The sequence below is a fragment of the Pseudonaja textilis genome, chromosome 2 (genome assembly GCF_049901715.1).
Source record: "Pseudonaja textilis isolate UNSWEBS1 chromosome 2, rPseTex1.2, whole genome shotgun sequence".
Lineage (NCBI taxonomy): Eukaryota > Metazoa > Chordata > Lepidosauria > Squamata > Elapidae > Pseudonaja > Pseudonaja textilis.
In genome coordinates, this window is record NC_141991.1 from 128,877,005 (window position 1) to 128,895,625 (window position 18,621).

An 18,621-nucleotide genomic window follows, 5' to 3' on the forward strand; every position below is an offset into this window, starting at 1 on the left:
GGTAAAATGGCATCATTATTATCTGATAGATAATATTATTTAATTCCCAATGTCTCCATTCTTCGCATGATACCAAGGGAGCTACCTACAAACAAAAACACAGACTACATCTGACTCATGTTATTTATCTTGAGTTATCTAACTTCATGGAGATGTTTAAAGGATAAGGTTAAAATTTATTCCCCAAATATTCATAGATGTTATTGTTCATTTAGTACATTCAATAACCACACCACTGTAAACAAGAAAGTTCTTTTAAGAATTAATCCAAGCAATTATTTTGGAAAGGGCAACAATGGAAAAGAGCAGAAAGGTGGGGCAGGAGCCAAACAACTATATAACAAAGCATTTCAAAACATATTTAAATGTTTAAGCAGCTGCATTCATTCATAATTACAAGCAAAAAGTAAGACATTTCTTTTGATGTTTTATTGGCATTAAAATGGTTGTAACTTTGGCAATTGATTCAGGGTAAAGACCTCCCTCTTCCTTTTAAAATGTTTAGATCTGTTTGTGATGAAGGCTGTTGTTCATACTTCTTCAAATAAGTGAGAATCGGACAACATATACATAGCTTCCTGCAAGCTTTACAGAACTTTGGCTTAGGATAGTCCCTTATGTTTTCTAATTATGCATATGGGAAAGAGATATTAAATTAAAATATACATGACAAATGCCCCATAACACTTTTACAATGTCAGAAGATTCTGACTGGCTTTTTTTTTTAGTTTGCATAGGTCTTCTAGTTCAAAGATAAACAGACATGATCTTTCACTTGACTGTGTATGCATGAAGACCCAAAATAGGAGCAGTGACTGTAGTCAGGAAGCTCAATCTAAACAGCCTCTGATATACGATTTCCTGCTTGAGCGGACTAGAAGACCTCCAAGGTCTCTTCCAACCCTATTATTCTATCTTCTACTGGAATGTAAAAAAATTCAATATCTCCGCACAATAATCAATGTTTTCAATAGTAGCGAATATCTGTATCTGAATAATGTTTAAAAACCATTAATTTTCATAATAATTAAAAGCTAGGACTTTAAACAAAGATTAATTTCTTGTCAGTTTTGCTGTACTTTTACCATGTTGTTTTCAGAAACCTCTCTAAAGCTTGCTGTAAATGATAGTGTCACTTTTGGAGAAATAGCTGTAGCAATAGCAATAGTGCTTAGACTTCACAGCACTCTCTGAGAGGTTTACAACATCAGTATATGATGTATATATCAGTATACCCAACAATCTGGGTCCTCATTTTACTGACCTTGGAAGGATGGAAGGCTGAGTCAACTTTGAGCCCATCAGGATCGAACTCCAGACTGTGAGCAGAGTTAGCCTGCAATACTGCATTCTAACCATTGTGCTGCCAGGGTTCTTGGACATGACAAGGCTCTGTTATTGGCCAGTCCTAAGGTTGTTTGGGAAAACATGGCATCGGTTCTCGTTGCCCAACTCTGCACTTCCTTGAGAAGTTATGAATCATATTCATTCCAATTCATAGATTTAAAAAAGTAAGTACAAAACTCACGCCCAACTTACAGGAGCTTATTCTCTGGGAAGATAATGGACAGGAACAAAATACTATCAGGTAAACAGATGGCAGGTTAATTGTTATTGATTTCCAGCAAAAAACGAGTGCAATTTACAATATTTGAGGATTCCTAAAAGGCAAGTTGAACCTTTCAGTAGAAACACTGAAGACTGTTATCTCTCACCCAATCACAACACCCCATGTTAAAAATACATTTCAGTGGTTAAATGTTATGTTGTTCCCATAGTCTCTACTTCAGGCTAGTGTATCCATGACTTCTCCTCAGCAGCAGCTGTTTTGCCTCAGAAGGAGGCACAAAGCAGTATTGCAGGCAGTAGAGGCAAAACTTTCTTGAACCTACAGCTCCTGCTATCTTTTGCTACTTCTCCTTGTCTCTTTGCCATTGCTGACTGGGTTTGAGGAGGACCCTATGCTTGATGAGCTTCCACCTTGATGGTTGGGTTGACTCCTAGTGATGCGACTGGTGGTAGGATGGGTGGAGATGCTGGGTTGATGCACAGCACCACCAGAGGGGATCAACCCATTGCCATTCTGGTTCTCTGCAGCTGAAGCCAAATCACATGAAGGAACATAGAAAGATACAAGTGAAACAAGATCAACAAAGCTACAAAATTGAGTGTAATCTTGAAAACCAGAGTTAGTGTGAAAGATTTGTCCCTCCATATAAAATCCTGTACTGAGTTCTCAGACAAGGACCCTCAGAGGAGTATGAGCAAGAAAAATGATTCCCCCCTCCTCCCCCCAAAATAGGTGAAAAGGTAGAGAAGCCAATGGGGGACATATTTGGTTGTTGGTTTCTGGATTGTGGCAACTTGATTTTGGACCTGGATTTCATTTCTTTGGTTAGAGTACAAATGCTAGATCCTCTGGCATATGATTCTCCAAGGAGGAACATTTACAAGTCTGCAGAAAGTCACCAGGCAATGAGACCATGGCCTCTAGGCCACTGCTCTGTACGTCTCCTGCCAGTCAAACAGAGACTGACCCAGAAGTTGAGATTGACATCACACTAAGCAGGGACAGGGAACCTTCTCAGGGGCAGCAATTTACTCCACTGAGCAGCTGAAAGCTCCCAGGGATTATCCCAGTGCCCTTGCGCTCATTTTTCTGAGTCTTCCAAGGAGAGAGAATAATGGAAGGGGGGAATGGGCACAGGAAGTTTCATGAGGGTAAAGTGCTCCATTTCTACCACTGAAAAAAGTCCCCACAGCCAAGAATCATACCCATCTTTTAAGGGCCCCGTTTCAATTCACTTTTGTGGGGTTTGGGAGAAATGAAGGTTGGAGGCCTCCCGCTCCCTTCTCCACCCTTACTTTCAAATCCCCACATAAATATTGTTCCAATGAAGACTGGCTTCTCGGCTACTAAATCCTGAGATGCTAGGAGGACTCATGTGGCCTCTTGACTAGTGCATTGATGTACAGCTTGTTGACCATACAAAGCACTAATTTTATTCCCGTGTAACATTGTCACAAATCATGGTTTATAAACCACAGTATCTAAATTAATACAGGTAGTCCTCAATTTACAGTCATTCATTTAGTGACTGTTCGAGGGTACAACAGCACTAAAAAAGGTGATTTATGAACATTTACACACAACTATTACAGCATCCTCATGGTCATGCAATCAAGATTCAGGGGCTTGGCAACTGGCATGGATTTATGACAGTTGCGTTGTCCCAGGATAATGTAATCACCATCTCCCCAGCTGGCTTCTGACAAGCAAAGTCAATGGGGGAAGCTAGATTTGCTTAAAGGCTGCATGATTCACTTAACAAGTGTAGTGATTTGCTTAACAACAGTCACAAAAAGGGTCATAAAATGAGGCATAACTCACAACTCAGTTTAGCAACCAAAATCTTGGACTCAATTATGATTGTAAGTCAAGGACTACCTCCATGTAACATTAAGCTAAAATCAAATAAATCATAATTAATGTGTGCAAACCGATCAAAATGAATGCGCAGAAGCATCAAAAGATCCTTATGATGCAATATTATATGCAAGTCCAGATACATGTTTATGTACTAGCCAGCCAATAAATTAGCCCACTCTATATTTATAAACCTATAAATCAGATGGTCAGAATGTCATTAAGGCAAGAGCAAACCTTCCTCTCACTAGCTTGAATCCAGGTATATTACCTGTTGATGTAGAAGGTCCTGGTGTAGTTTGGGAGGCTGTAGGGGCTGCATTGTCATTTGGTGTCTATAAGATAGAACCAAAACAATTATTTTAACCCATGCAGAAATTCTAGATTTAAAAGCCTTAGAGGACAGGGAGGAAACAAATCCAACTCTCCGCCCAGAATTTCTAAATGTGGGAAAAAATAGGAGGCATAAACTATACTAAAATACAAAACAAAAACCTCTTCCACAACAAAGGAACAAGATCTGGCTAGCATGATATTATCTGTTAAGATGTTATCTGGAAAATATTTCTGTGAGATAAATCCAGCCAACTAGCCAGTAAATTTGCTCCCATTTAAAGTCCTACTACTGTTGAGTTAGAGGCATTCAGGCATCCAATAAATTTGCCAAATCAGTGTATCCTGAGATTTTTGTATCATTATTTATTAGATTCGATTCTCATATTTTCTCAGGAAACTCAAGGCTGGAAATATGGGGATTTTGTTCCCATGACTCAGTGAGGCATGTTTGGCTGAAACTGAATATAAATCCACCTGGTGAGTCTGCATGACTGAGGATGGACTTCAATTCAGGTTCTCTCTGTGCAATCCAGTGCATTAACCACAACACCATTCTTTTAAAAACCATGTAGGAGAACCTCTCAGCTTCTGCTTATCCCTTCACATTTCATTGAAGTGGCTCTTAAACCTGCAAGAACTCTCTCAGTTTACAGACCTGAAAAGTAATAAAAATTATCCCTTTTTTTCTGAAAGGAAAGCCAAGATAGGCTTCCCAGATTGGGGTGTCCACGAGAAGAGTCAATTTCTTCAATGTGGCTGGTGTAATTAGATAACCAAAGCCGTGATTCTTTTTAATGGCTACCACATCCATTGCTTGCACATAAAAGGAGTGAGGCTTGCATCCCTGGTCTTGCCTGACACTTGAGATCCATAACATCTTCTGCAGTCATTTCTCTAGATCACGGGTGTCAAACTCGCCACCTCACATTGCGGTCACGTGACATTTTGCAACATTTCCCCCATTCGCGGAGCTGGGGTGGGTGTGGCCTGTGTATGACGCATCCGGCCTGCAGGCTGCCAGTTTGACACCCTTGCTCTAGATGATCTGAATCTATACAATCCCTGACCAGTAATCACCTTGGTTGGGACTAGCAGAGGGTGAAGCCCAAAACATCAGGCTCACTTGTCCTGCATTAGATTGTGTAATTAAGTTGTGTAAGCTCCCTCAGTTGAGATTGACTTCTGAGCACTTTATGGAGGCAACCATATACTGTATATGTCACTGTCAACAGAACTAAAGAGGTCTTTCACATTCCTTTTTTAATAATTTTTTTTTGTTTTCCAACTTCCTGGCTCAATCAATATTTCCAATATTGGTTGTTGGCGTCCTATCCATGTAATAAGCCAGTCTCCTTTAGTTTAGCTTCTGAGTCCAAGTTGGGCCAATGCTGCCACCTGCTGAAACTTTCTCTTGATAGGCACACGTAAAACCTGGCTTCTACAAAATCTAAAACAAGCCCGGGATTTTAAAGAAAAGAAATGCCACAGGAGATGGTTATCACAAGAGACATATTTTTAAAGGATTCTGCTTCAGCAAAAAGAAATGGCAAGAAAAGTACCAGTCATGATGTGATTGGGCAAGGAATGGTTCTTAGACTTATAAAATCCATCATTAAGCATTTATTTCACACCTCAACATCAGTTCAGACAAAGGTCCTTGGATTTTTCTTAATTTCCTTAATACACACACACACGTATGTATACACGTATAGCGTAGGTTTGGACATAAGCTTGGTCAATGAAAATTTAAACCTTTAAAATGTAACTATGAATGATACATAGAGTAATAGATTGCTTCTGAACATATAAACACACACACACACACATGCAGAAGCAATCTATTACTCTATGTATCATTCATAGTTACATTTTAAAGGTTTAAATTTTCATTGACCAAGCTTATGTCCAACCTACGCTATTTCTGAGTCACATAAGTCACTAAGAACAATCAAACTAAGGCAATTCTTATACTTACATTTTTGTTTTGTGACTGCTGGACAACATAGTCAGGATTTGGCTCACTGAAATTTGGCACTTCTGAATAAACCATACAAAACCTAGAGAGCAGAAGATGCAATTGTCATTCAACTGATGATTTTTTTTCTTTATTCTTTTTAATTCCTTCTCTCCAATAATACATATTGTCCTGTCGTAATGAAACTGCAATATGTCCTACAGTGGCTTATAGCTCATTTGAAAAAGAAGCCCCGAGTCTTACAATCAAAGTGACTTGAGAACAAAAGAAAAAAAAAAGTTAGACAGAAGAATGGAAACAAAATGAGAAATTATGAGTGGAATGGAAATCCATCTGGTACTCTAAGGGTTATAGCTAAGCTTCCTTTGAAGATAAACTGAAGACTGCTGCCCCCTCCTACACAAGCAGGTGCTAGAATGTCCCTTTTCTCCCCTCTAGGGCAGCAAGATGGAATAGCCATGCAAAACAATCAAACTACCTTTAACTTTTCTCTGGCAAATACAAACTTTTAAAAGCTCTGCTTTTCCAAACAATAGGCTTTAAAGGGAGGTGGGTAGAAAGAATAAAGGCGGGAAAATATTAACTCAAGCTATTGAAATTAAAACTTGACCAGCCAACAATGGCAACACTATGAATCTGGTGTTAATGTTCATATTGTTTGTAAATGAAAGAAATCCAGAGATAGATACAGTGAGTTCCTGTTGCAGAACAAAGGAGGCGGGGTGGGTGGGTGGGTGGGGTAGCTCTGTCTCAGACATCAACTAGGAAATGCATCAACCATCAGCTTTATTTGACCTTCTACACTTGGGAAAACTTGTTTTATCTGGACATTTAAGATCAACCCATGATTAGTGGAATAAATACATCAAGATCATTCTAACATTAAAATTGAGCACTATGTAACACTCTTTGAGATGTTCAAAGATCCAGCTTTAAAGGGGGAAAGGTCAAGTGAATTAGAGGATGCACATAGCACCTGCTAGCAGTTCCTTAAATCAGACACATCTTTTCAAGGAATGTGAGGCAATATCTGTACAATCCCAGAAAAGATTCATGGAATTGAATTTTTAGGAAATGAAAGAGCCAGTTTGGTCTACTGGTTAAGGCACCAAGCTAGAAACTGGGAGACTATGAGTTCTAATCCTGCTTTAGGCATAAAAAGCTGGCTGAGTGACTTTGGGCCAGTCACTCTCTCTCAGTCCAACTCACCTTGTAGGATTGCTGTTGTGGGGAAAATATGAGGAAGGTGTATTAGATATGTTCGCTGCCTTAATTATTTAAAAAGATAATAAAGGCAGGATTAAAATAAAATAAATTTTCAAAAGGAGTTACATGATCACCCCATGCATTCTGAATTACTTTCTCCTCTTCGACCTGCACATACTTAATATTATTCCTTGTCCTTGTTCACTACATTTTTCCCCCAAAGCATGTCTTATTAGCCTAAGGATAGTGAACCCCTATAGCTCTATAAAGTGATCTAACAGTGGCAACACATGGTAAAAATACATAAATACATAAAACAGTGGTAATGCATGGCAATACATAAGCAGTTTAATAAAAATCATCATGACAAATCTTTATCAGCACAAATAACTGTAATAATTCAGTAGGTAATTTCTCAGTGAAATATTACTGGGAAAACTAGAGGTTCACTGTAAGAAGAAACATAAAATTTATCTCGATTCAAAATGAAATGTAAATTAATTTCACCATAAGGTGGGAACATTTATCCTACTGAATTAAGAAGTGGTGGCATAACATTTGAGCTGTGAATCATGCAGTGATTTCTTCATGACAGATGGATTGTTAAATGTAACCAGAAATATGATAACGAAGCAAAAGAAGATGTCTTCCATGGTTTCAGATACTTTACATCTTCTAGGGCAGAACTATTCTTTAGCAAAAATCTGTCTTTGCACAAAATTGGAAAAATATCCACCTAATAACCATCCCCTCATCCTAGGAAGAACCACTGAAATAAACTTACTCTCCAACTTTCTGCAGATCTCCTCCACGTCCAGTGTACAGTGTCAAGCAGCCTTTGAAAATCGATGAGTACCTGATAAAGAAAAACTCATAATTAAAAAGCAGCACACAATTGCTAGTTTTGCTCAAAAATAAAGCTGTCTTTCTGTTGCATCGCATGAAGCTCTACCAATATACAATCTATATAATGCTTGTTTGTCCTTCACTGAAATAAACCAACCTTCTACTCAAAAATGCTAATAGGTGCAAAAGAGATTACATGTTCTTAAATCTCATTGAAACCAGTAATACCTTGAATTCAACAGACTTACTTCAATAGAGTACCCTTGAATTAAAAAAAACTTACTTTCAAGGAGCCATGTACGGGATCATGCTTTTAAGTTTTCTAGATTTGCTCCAATTATTGGAAATGAACAAAAAGTGTTTAGTTAATTGGGCTGACTGCAGAGTATGGCAAACATATTAGTGTGTTGGGTGTCTGCTAGCATGTTCATTCATATTTGTACAGAACATCAAAAATGGTCAGAGCAATCTTACAGGATGCTCTGCTTGTATACAGGTAGTTCTTGTTTAGTGACTGTCTCATTTAGCAATTGTTCAGTGTTATAACAGTGATGAAAAACTTTACAACCAACTCTCACATTTGCAACCCTTGTAGGTCTCTAAACCAGAGGATTGAAGTAAGATCATAAGATCACAGCAATAGTTTCATTTAGCAACTGCTTCTCTTAACAACTGTTGCCAGTCCCAATTGTAGTCATTTAAAGTAGACTACCTGTACACCACTTTTAATAAGCAGATTCATAATGTCTGTGTTTGGTTTACTATCATCTACCGAGTAAGCAAATTTGGGTGGATTCAAATTACATACTGAGCCATAAATCATAGTTTATAAACCACAATAGTTGGGGTCAACTCCACATGCTAAGCCAAAATTAAGCAAACTAAATTATGACCAATGGCAATGCATAAAGCTTCAGTCTGCCTTTGTGTAAATAAGACGAAAATGAACCTTAAAAATATGTACATTTGCAGAATAAAATATGTACAAATCTAAGAATTAGGTTAAATGTTGCAGATTAGACTGATCCCAAGAATTATAGACAGTTTTTAAATTAGGGTTGATGAAAGCTTATTCTGCTGGGTCTAAAACATCTGGTAGCCCAAGACTGCATGGCCAATGATGAGGATTGTTGAAAGGTATTAATTCAGCTTCATCTAGAAGTTTCAGATTCCCCCCTCCACTGCCTTAAACTTTCCTAACAAAATTTAGAAAAGTGGTGAAACACATTAAATAACTAATTTGTATGAAGTGATTTGAGCACTTTCCACAGAACAGCCAAGTCATTCTTGCTGCACTCTTGACGTAGGGTTTAGCCACAGCCTCAAAAATAACACGTCCTCCCTCAGCTTCTCCCAAGCTGTTCTCTCTTGGAAAAATCCCCCATACCCTTTGGTGAGTCGGATGATATCGCCCGGCTGGATTAGATTTCCAACATCATCCCATACAGAGATGTTTATGCTGCCTGTTTTGTCAGCTACTTTACAGGTCCGTACTTCATGACCATCCTTGGTCTTGGTCACCCGGCCTAGTGATAGAACAAGAACCACAATTCAAGACAATTGCAAGGATCTGTTTCCATGAGTGAAGGAGAGGTTTTTATCAGTCACTACTTCACTCCAAATACATCCCACCTTCACCTGCAGATTCCTTTAAGCCCAGAAGTTTAAATACGGAGTGTGTGTGTGTGTGTGTAAAATTAGAAGTAAATCATTTAGATTATCTCAACATTACTGCTTTTGCTGAGAGTTCAGTCTACTTCTCCACATCATAGGAACGTTTTCATGATCAGCAGTGGTAATCATGCCATACAGGTAGTCCTTTCTTAACAAGGATAATTGGGACCAGAATTTCCATCACTAAGTGATGCGATCATATAGTGGCATTCCTTGTAGCTATCCTTAAGCGAGTTCTGTCATAAATTTGAACAGTCACTGAATGAATGATCATTAAACAAGACCTGTATTACTTTCCCCCTCATATAAGACTGCAGTTTTAAAACCACTTAGGTGTACTGTAAGTAGATACCATTGAGTTCCCTAGAAGGTAATAGATAGTAAACCAAGGGTCTTCAAAATTGGCAAGTTTAAGACTTGTGGACTTCAACTGCCAGAATTCCTGAGCTACCATGACTGGATGAGGAATTTTGGGAGCTGAAGTCCACAAGTCTTAAAGCTGTCAAGTTTGAAGACTCCTGTAATAAACTTTTTAAACTTAGAAGCCAATAAGTACTACAAATTGTTTGGAGTACAAAGGGGGAAGTCAGAAATTAAATACTTATGTATATTATTCTTAAGGATGTTGTTTTTTCTTCTTTTTTAACATTATAAATAATACTTTAGTGGAGATTTTGGCACTGCTCAAAAATATGTACTTTTTTTGTATCATGAAAATAATTCAATGTACTTTGTTTGGTATGTTTTACGTTCATTAATGCTATTTTGAACATTAAAACATTAGTAATTCTGTCCATTTATATGAAGTATCTTTGATTAAAAAATTCAATTTTGTTTTAAATGATTTTTTAAAAAATCTGGTCAATAACCAACATTTTTTGGAATAAGACAGCAATTAATTAATCAATGAGGGAAAGGAAATCAATACAAAGCAATTACAAAAAATACTTTAGTAAAATACTTTATCCAGAATTTAAGCATTCTAGTGAAATAAGCATGTAGCTTGGTCTCCCAACTGCTTATATAGTGATTTTAGAAAAATAAACCTGTCTTCTCTTCCATGTGACTTACCTGTTTCCAGCACAATGAATATAAGATTTAGATTTTTCATGCCTGGTTTAATATCCTTCACCAATGTTTCTGTTGTCATGTTAAATGGCTTCTGATTTCCAGTACCTGGCAAATAATTTTAAGTAGTCTTATATTCATAGATAGAACAAAAAAGAAATTGCTGATTGTAGGAGACAACTATTCTACTTTAATCTTGAAGATATTACTTATGTACTCTTCTACTGATATAAAACACAGCCCATGTCTAAACATGTAAGATTTTATAATCTATGTCTTTATAGATATACAAGATGTGTAAGTTAAGTTTATTCCTCCCATTATCACATTCTTCCTTCTGCTATGATTACTTGCAAGAAGTTGATATATTTTGTGCCCCATACCAAGAGAGAAAGTGAACAAGACTCACTTTTAAACAAAGAGATACTTGTAAAATACAGTAATGTGCAGACATCCTCACACCTGTACTTTTAGAAGCATCTTTCTGTTTAAAAGTTGTTCACTTTCTCTCTTGAATAGCTGACATATTAGCCTATGATGTTTAAAACAAATATAAAGTATTGTTCTGCAAGTGCCTTGTGATTCCATATAGCTTTCGTTTGCGGAAGCTTTTCCAGTTTGTCAGAATCACATGAAGTTGGGCAAATAGTATCAACTTCTTGCAAGTAATTGTAGAAGGAAGAATGTAGGGTTTAAAACAAACCCTACATTTTAACATATAAGGGTTGGATTGAAATAGCACATTAAGACATAATTTTATTTTTTTTTCTTAGTATGTTGTGTGAATCCAATCAACTGTGGTTTGGTAAGCAAATTATGGCTCAATATATAAACCCAACCAATATTATCCAAACCAGCGACCTAATTTGAAAAATCCAAAATAAAAACAACAGCAACGTGAAGTTAAAGTACATATGCAAGAAATCAATTTCTACAATATTTGTCTATCAAGAAAGAAGCAGAATATTACTAGAAATTCTGTACACCATCCCCAGGCTCAGACACCTTCTATTCTAAGCACACCTTAATTTCCCTGATCATAAAACACACATCTATAAATTTATGAGAAACTTCCTTGGTAGGGATTTCAATTGCAAATGTTTTACACACAATTCCTGTAAGATACACAGAAAATAACTGTAGTTTTAATCAACTCGCCACAAAAGACATATAACACTGTCATCCCCTGCCAATGTAAAAGCTTTTAGTGATTATAACTTTAGAATGTGTACATAAAATCACATTCTTTTATAGATTCCTTGTTTCCCTATTGCTAAGAGGGCAGAAGCTTTCTGACACTTCTTGGGAAATTATAAAGAAAATTAGTCTCTCCAGTACAATCTTGAGTGTAATCAATCCAAGTCTCTAAAAGGATGACTATAAAATATACCCTCCCCTCCCCCATATCCACTCCCAAATTCCATCCATGTTTAAACTGCTGTTGCCGAATTTTTCTTTCTTTTTTTTTCTTTTCAAATTATGAGCTCATTCTGGTATTTTATAAAAGCTTGTAATGCAGTTTTATCGGCTTTTAGCTCCCCCTGATCATTGTTACAATACCTACTTCGAACAAAACTTAATAATTTTTCAGCACATGTAGAAAGCCAGTTTCAAGGGAGGTTGTGTGGCATCCTTGATCTGGTCAGAGGTTTCATTCCACTGTGAAAAGAAAAACAAATGAAGTACTTTCTATTGTTTCTTAGGGAATCATTTATCCTCATCCTGATCAAATTACATCTTCTAGCAGTTCTTTGCTATGGGATTCCTCTCCGTATGAAGCAGATGTACTATTGCTCCTAAATAATATGCTTGCATTGTAATAATACAATTAAATGAAACAGTTAAAAAGTTCAATAGAACAACTTAGTCAGTATGCTAGTGAGCAGAGTCGTTCCTACTGAACATGGATTCTGCTGGCCCTGTAAACATGCCCATATATTTTTGTGCTGTGTCCAAAGCAACAGTCTTCCGAAATCGCACATTCTTCTCACCTACAATCTCATGGCTATTAATTACATCTTGCATAAAAGAAAGTCCCCATCACCACTTTTCCAGTGAAACAGCCAGATATGAACGTCCACTTGCAGACATTCCAGGAAGTATCCTGCAGCGTCAAGCCCAGCCAATCACAGCACAAGACAATCCTTCGACATGCAGGAATGTTCCAATCTTCCAGCCAATTGCAAGCTGATAAAGCATTAAAGTGACAGTACCAACAACTGTAGACATTGTAGGGGGGAAATCCGCGATTGGCTAGGGTAGCCCAAAAATAAGAGCCTGGAACATCTTTTTAACAGGCTTTATTGCAAGGCATGGGGTTTCATAAACTGCAGGTCGCTTTATCAAATGCGTGGAGTAGCTCAACTGTTGAACGATTTAAATAGGTACCATACATCATAGAGATGAAGGAGGGAGAGGGGAAGACTTTGGGTGCACAGATGAAGGTTGCATGGGAACAAATTACAAATTGTTTATCAATTAGTCTTTTAAAAAAATTACTGTGTTTGTTAAGATCTTCTGAAATAGCCTGAAACTTATTGATGTAAGTATGACTATCTCAATTTTTAACTGCCAACAACTGATTACAAGCAGTGTTTTCTACTCCAAAAAACAATTTGCAATTTATTCAAATCTTGATGTTCAAGAACTTGACTAGTGGACTCAAGGCATGCAGTATTTCAATCAATTTTGAAGTTAGTACATCATTGAATGCCTTCCTTTTGGGTTTCATTTAAATATGGGCACAAGCTGGATTGCAAAAAATTAAAAACAAACAGTACAATTAATGGGCACCTTTGTAACATCCCACAAAATATCCCTAATTTATTGAATGCATTTTCGGTTAAAAGTTAGATTTGGATTGATATGTATATTCTCTTGTTCATAGTTACAGCTTTTGCATTTAATAAAAATATGCATACATTGGCCAATTTTCACTTAAATAAGATTATCTGTGTGTTGATGTGACATGATTATTCAAAGGACCTGGATTAATTACCAAAATTTGTCTGGCTGAAGGGGAGAAATCTTCTTCATGGAGATCTGTCCAGCTAGATGTTTTTATTCTGTATCATTTGCAATCCCACAACAGGATTGGCATAGTGTGACAACCGGTTGCCAGGACACCCTAACTGTTGTTATTCTGCAGGTGGTCAGATGTGAATTGTTACATTCCATGCTGGGCTAAAGGAATGAGCTGGGGTTTTGGTATTGTATTGCTCTCCTTCACCAAACTGCCTAATTTCCTTGAAGGGGTAATTGTTTCCTCAGCCTGTTACCATGGGGTGATGACTTCAACCTCCTTTCATTGGGATCTGAGACAGCTTGGGAATTCATAACCAAACATTCACTGTGTAGTAAGTAATATGTCAATTATTCAGTTCTTGGGAACTTATCCAACAATCCATTGTCACGGGCAGCTCACTTCCTTATTGTTTACTAAACTTGTATGGCACTGGACTCCCAGCAACTGTGGACAGTTTACAAATTGTTAAAAAAAACTTAAAACTAGAAAACAACAAGAGCAAAAATGGGAGAAATAACAAGTTCAGATTGGGACAATGAGAAAGAAGAAAAGAGGGCTTTAACATGCTTGCCAAAGGCCTGGGCAAAGAGCCTTATTGTGATATGAAACTGGTCAAGACAGAGCCTGGAATGACACTTGTGGAAAACAAGAAGGGATAGGCTACGTGACATAAGTGTCCAGGTTCTATCCCAAAGGCACATTCAGCAATTTACACTTCTTGATCTTTAGGCAAGTTTCATATTAATTGACTTTGGACAAATATTTTGTTTGAGGATAGGACCTTTAAATCAAGGTTTACTGCAATTAATTATTATACAAATGATGTGAATGTGAATTTAATAGACATTTGGATTTAATGGACTTGTGCTTCACTCAAATGGTTCCTTAAATTGAGATTTTATTGAATATCCAATACATAGGTCCTTTCTCCATAGAAGGTATATATTATGTAGAGGAATTACAACATGGAAGCATTTTTCAGCAACTTTTGTTCCCAGTTCTAAAGGTTTGATGACTCATTTATAATATTTTAAAGCTCAGATGAAGAAAAAACAGCATCCCAGAAGCATCAGCGACAATCACATTCAGTTCCATCCTTTACTGATTTGTCTGTCGCTTGTCATATTTTTGCAAATACAGTATACCCTCAGTTCTTGTGGGCCTCTCATTAATGGCCAACTACTGCTTTAATTTAATCTTCTAGTCCTAGAAGTTCTTCTAAAAAAGGAATATCTTCTAAGATATCTTGGATGCTGAGATGTTTATTGTACAAATTTCAGCACATTTTTCCATCTTTTTTTATCTTCAATCACTATCTTTCAAATGGATTCATTTACCATTCCAAATGAAGATTGGCATCTCCTGGAATTCAGAGATCTTTTGAAAAAAACACCTTGCTTTTCTGTGTTTATTTTCATCTTTATGGTCTTTACAGATATTGATGTAATGCTGCTTCTTGTCTCTGCTAATTGTTGTCTGAAATTTTTCATTACATTTCTTCCTGAGATCTTTCTCTCTTGGCTTTGGCTTCTTCTCTCATCTCTTTTTGGCTACCATTTTTCACCATCTATTCTGATCTAGTTTGCTTTTTTTTTCTTAATCTTTAGCAGTCTCTTTGTACAGGGATCCTTTCATTTCTTTTCACAATTCCTCTTACTCCTTACCAATTAAGTCATGGACTTCAAAGTGATTCCTGATAATGTCCTTGAAAATGGAGTTTTTCAAACTGGATTGCTGGAAATCAGTAAGTCATTCTCATGCTTCATTCAGTTTCATAGGCCATATAATCCAAGTATGTTTTCCTCTTTATTGTTCCTAATTTTGGCATTCTAACTCCAACCACAAGAAGCACTTCTTGCTTATAAATTGATTGCAGTTTAAACTTAATCAGAAAATTCCTCAATCTCTTTTCCTCAAACATCAGTGGTTAAAAACAACAGTGTTACTCTTTTTTTGTGGGTGTCCAATGTAGCACACAGTACTGTATGAACTTCTGACCACATGTCAGAATACCAATCCATTTCAATTTTCTGATGCCTAAGATGTCAATGTGCAGCTGATTGATTTAGTATTTAACATATTCAGCTTTCGCATGTTCATGTTTCTTATATCCTGCTGCCCACTATAATCCTGCCTTTGTAGTTTTGGATTGTCTTTTCCTGCATGACATCAGCAACTAGACATTAGAGATTTTTAAAATCTGGCTACATCATAAACAGCATAAGTACACTACTATAAAAGATCCTCAGCTCCTCAACAACAGCAGTTGGGTATCATTCCTCTAGAGAGCTCATCATCTGGCCTTATTTTGTCAATCTTTGTCTTGTCTATCCATGTGGTTTTTCTTGGTAAAATACAGAAATGGTTTAGTATTGCCTACTACCACACACCATGAAATTATATCTTTGTAATTTTCCTTGCTTTGTGATTGAGATGCCTGATCCTTGTGAAATGTACTTTGACCTGTGCTTGAGTGTGCCCTTTTTGGTATTCTAATTATTGTTATCTGGCCCCCATTGTGGCTGGGAGGTCATGCCCTATCCTTAGAGCTGGGGGTGGGGGAATGTAGATTTTAGAAGTCTTTGTTTTTCTGCTTTTAATCCCATCAGTTCAGCCTTCTGTGGGAGCTGTAGCTGAAGGTGTTTTGTTTATGAATGGAGTTGTCTGGCTTTCTGTAAATGGATCCTGAATGGAAAGCTCCAGTTTTCTAAATAAATACAAAAGTATATCATTTATAAAACTTAATTGTTGTAGGGACTGCTTGGAGTGCTTTCCTGGTAGTGGAGAGAAGTGAATGATTTGATCCTAGGAAGGCCTCTTTTCTGAGGGGGGTGGGTGCTGACTTCCTACACTACCATACACTGGGATATAAAAATCCAGGTGACCACTTTATGATAGCATGGTTTTTTTCTATCTATACTGCCATCTTATGGTCATCTGAATTGTTGCAAATCAAAGATGGTACCGTGTTTCTCCAAAAATAAGACCCAACTGGAAAATAAGCCCTAGCATGATTTTTCAGAATGCTCATAAGCCCTACCCCAAAAATATGCCCCAATTAAGATAATCAGCCAGACGGATGCATTTAGTATGTCTGTTGCAACACATGATGAATGTATTGAATTATAAAATAATATAATATATAATTAAATATAATTAAATAATATTATTAACACTAATACTTAAAATAAATGATAATATAAATTATAATTAACTATTTGTAAATACCTAAGTGGGCGCCTTTGGACGAGAGGTAAATGCTATGTAAACAGATGAACTTGAGACTTATTGCCAAAGGACCAATTGGAGTACAGACTCTATGTACGGTATGAATAATGTGCGCATTTGATAACAGACATGTTTCATAATTCAATATATTGTGTGTTGTAACAGACATACTTAATGCACTCGTGTGAAATAAAGGTTTTCTGAATTTTGGTACTGCCAATTTTTCATCATTTTTGTATGGATGATCATTCTTAACTGTCAGCATTTTTGTTGCCACTCCTGTCTTGTAAATCTTCAATTAATACTTGATTTAATGCAGACATGTCAAACACAAGCCACCCCAGAGATGGCGGACCCTTCCACCCTGGCCCACCCCGGCTGAGCATTGCTCGGCACATGCATAGGACCCATGGAATGTGCAGGGGATGACGGTGTCTGGCAGCAGCCACAGCCCACCTGCCCTGTCACAGCCATGGGCAAGCAAAGACAGATGGTGGGAGGGAATGGGCAGGCAGCCTCCCCCCATGCCTCTGCTTCCATCTACTACTTGTTGCCCCGTGGTCGCAGCGCTCAAACTCACCTACACTGCGTGGGCTATGCAGCCCCAGAATATGCTGGCCAAGGGGCTGGTGGGCTGTGGCTTCTGCTGGACACCGTCACCACCACACACTTGCCACCTGTGTGCATGGTGGTGGTGGGGGACTGGCTGAGTTGGGGTGGCAGGGGCTGGTTCTTCACCATCTCCAGGGTGGCCCTGTGGGCCAGATATGGGCCCATCTGGCCTTTGGGCCTTGTGTTTGACATGTTTGTTCTACATGAAAAAAATAAAACATCACCTGAAAATAAGCCTCTGAGTAAGAATTAATATAAGACCCAGTCTTATTTTCAGGGAAACACAGGTATCTCCATTCCCTGCACCTGGTCTGCATTGAAATAGTTGTTTAGTTTTGTTTTAGTCCTATGAAACCTGAGGCTTTCTGCTTTTTTCTCCTGTGTGTACCTGGCTGTGATTTAATCAGTCATCATCAATAGTTAAACAAGCTATGTGCTTTGGTGTAATACGTAAATCCAGTCATAAGAGAGAGAACATAGCAAAATGAAATGGTGTTTTTTTAAAAAGACTACATTTTAACAGACTGTACATATCATTTAAAGGGGTATAGAAGCCTGGACAAAAGCTGCTTTTAAAAAAAAATAATTCAGTGGAACTTTAGGGAAACTTGAAATAAGAATCAGCAAAGAACTGGAAATGCCCGTCTTCCTTGTCAGAACAAAGAATGTTGAAAACCCCCATTTTACCTAGAGCTCAAGGGCTACTCTAGTAAAGACAAAAGTTCCAGTTAAGTTTTGCAAATATACATGTCTGGTGTTTTTTTTTCTGCCTTTGTGCAGGAATGTTGATTCGCTCTGGCCTTTAACCCGGTTCCCATTTTTAAAACACCAGCATTACTTGAAGATCAGGTAATATGATGCTTTGGGAAGAGGACTCATTGAAGTGCGATGATCGACTGTGTGAATGCCCGCGTGTTTGGAGTCCCTGGGGAATCACACCACATTCCAAACACTTCCTCGTAAAGGAGGCAGCAACACAACAGGCAAGCAGGGAAGCCTCCCCGCTTCGCGATCAGATTCTTCCAGGTTAGAAGATCCATTCTGGGATCCCTTTGTTTGGCTTCGTGCGAGGAGCGGAGCGGACCCCGCCCATCTGCCAGCAAAACCAACCATTAAAAAACCACCCCTTTGGCCCGGTGGCTAGAGCGGCCCGGATTCAGCCCTGCCCCAGCGTTTCCTGCTGCCCGAGGAGGGTGGATTCCCTGCATCCGTATTGAGGTTTGG

At 37.9% G+C, this 18,621-nt stretch overlaps 1 protein-coding gene across 1 annotated transcript; it reads right to left on the reverse strand.

Moving 5' to 3' along the window:
- Positions 1 to 414: 414 nt before the first annotated feature.
- NABP2 (nucleic acid binding protein 2) lies at positions 415 to 12,638 on the reverse strand. Its single transcript, XM_026717462.2, has 8 exons — positions 12,524 to 12,638; positions 12,097 to 12,191; positions 10,536 to 10,640; positions 9,178 to 9,316; positions 7,729 to 7,800; positions 5,739 to 5,820; positions 3,699 to 3,762; positions 415 to 2,097 (listed from the first exon to the last, which is right to left on the reverse strand). Exons 3-8 carry the CDS (start codon positions 10,612 to 10,614, stop codon positions 1,901 to 1,903), a joined length of 633 nt encoding a protein of 210 aa, XP_026573247.1. The 5' UTR covers positions 10,615 to 10,640; positions 12,097 to 12,191; positions 12,524 to 12,638; the 3' UTR covers positions 415 to 1,900.
- Positions 12,639 to 18,621: the final 5,983 nt, after the last annotated feature.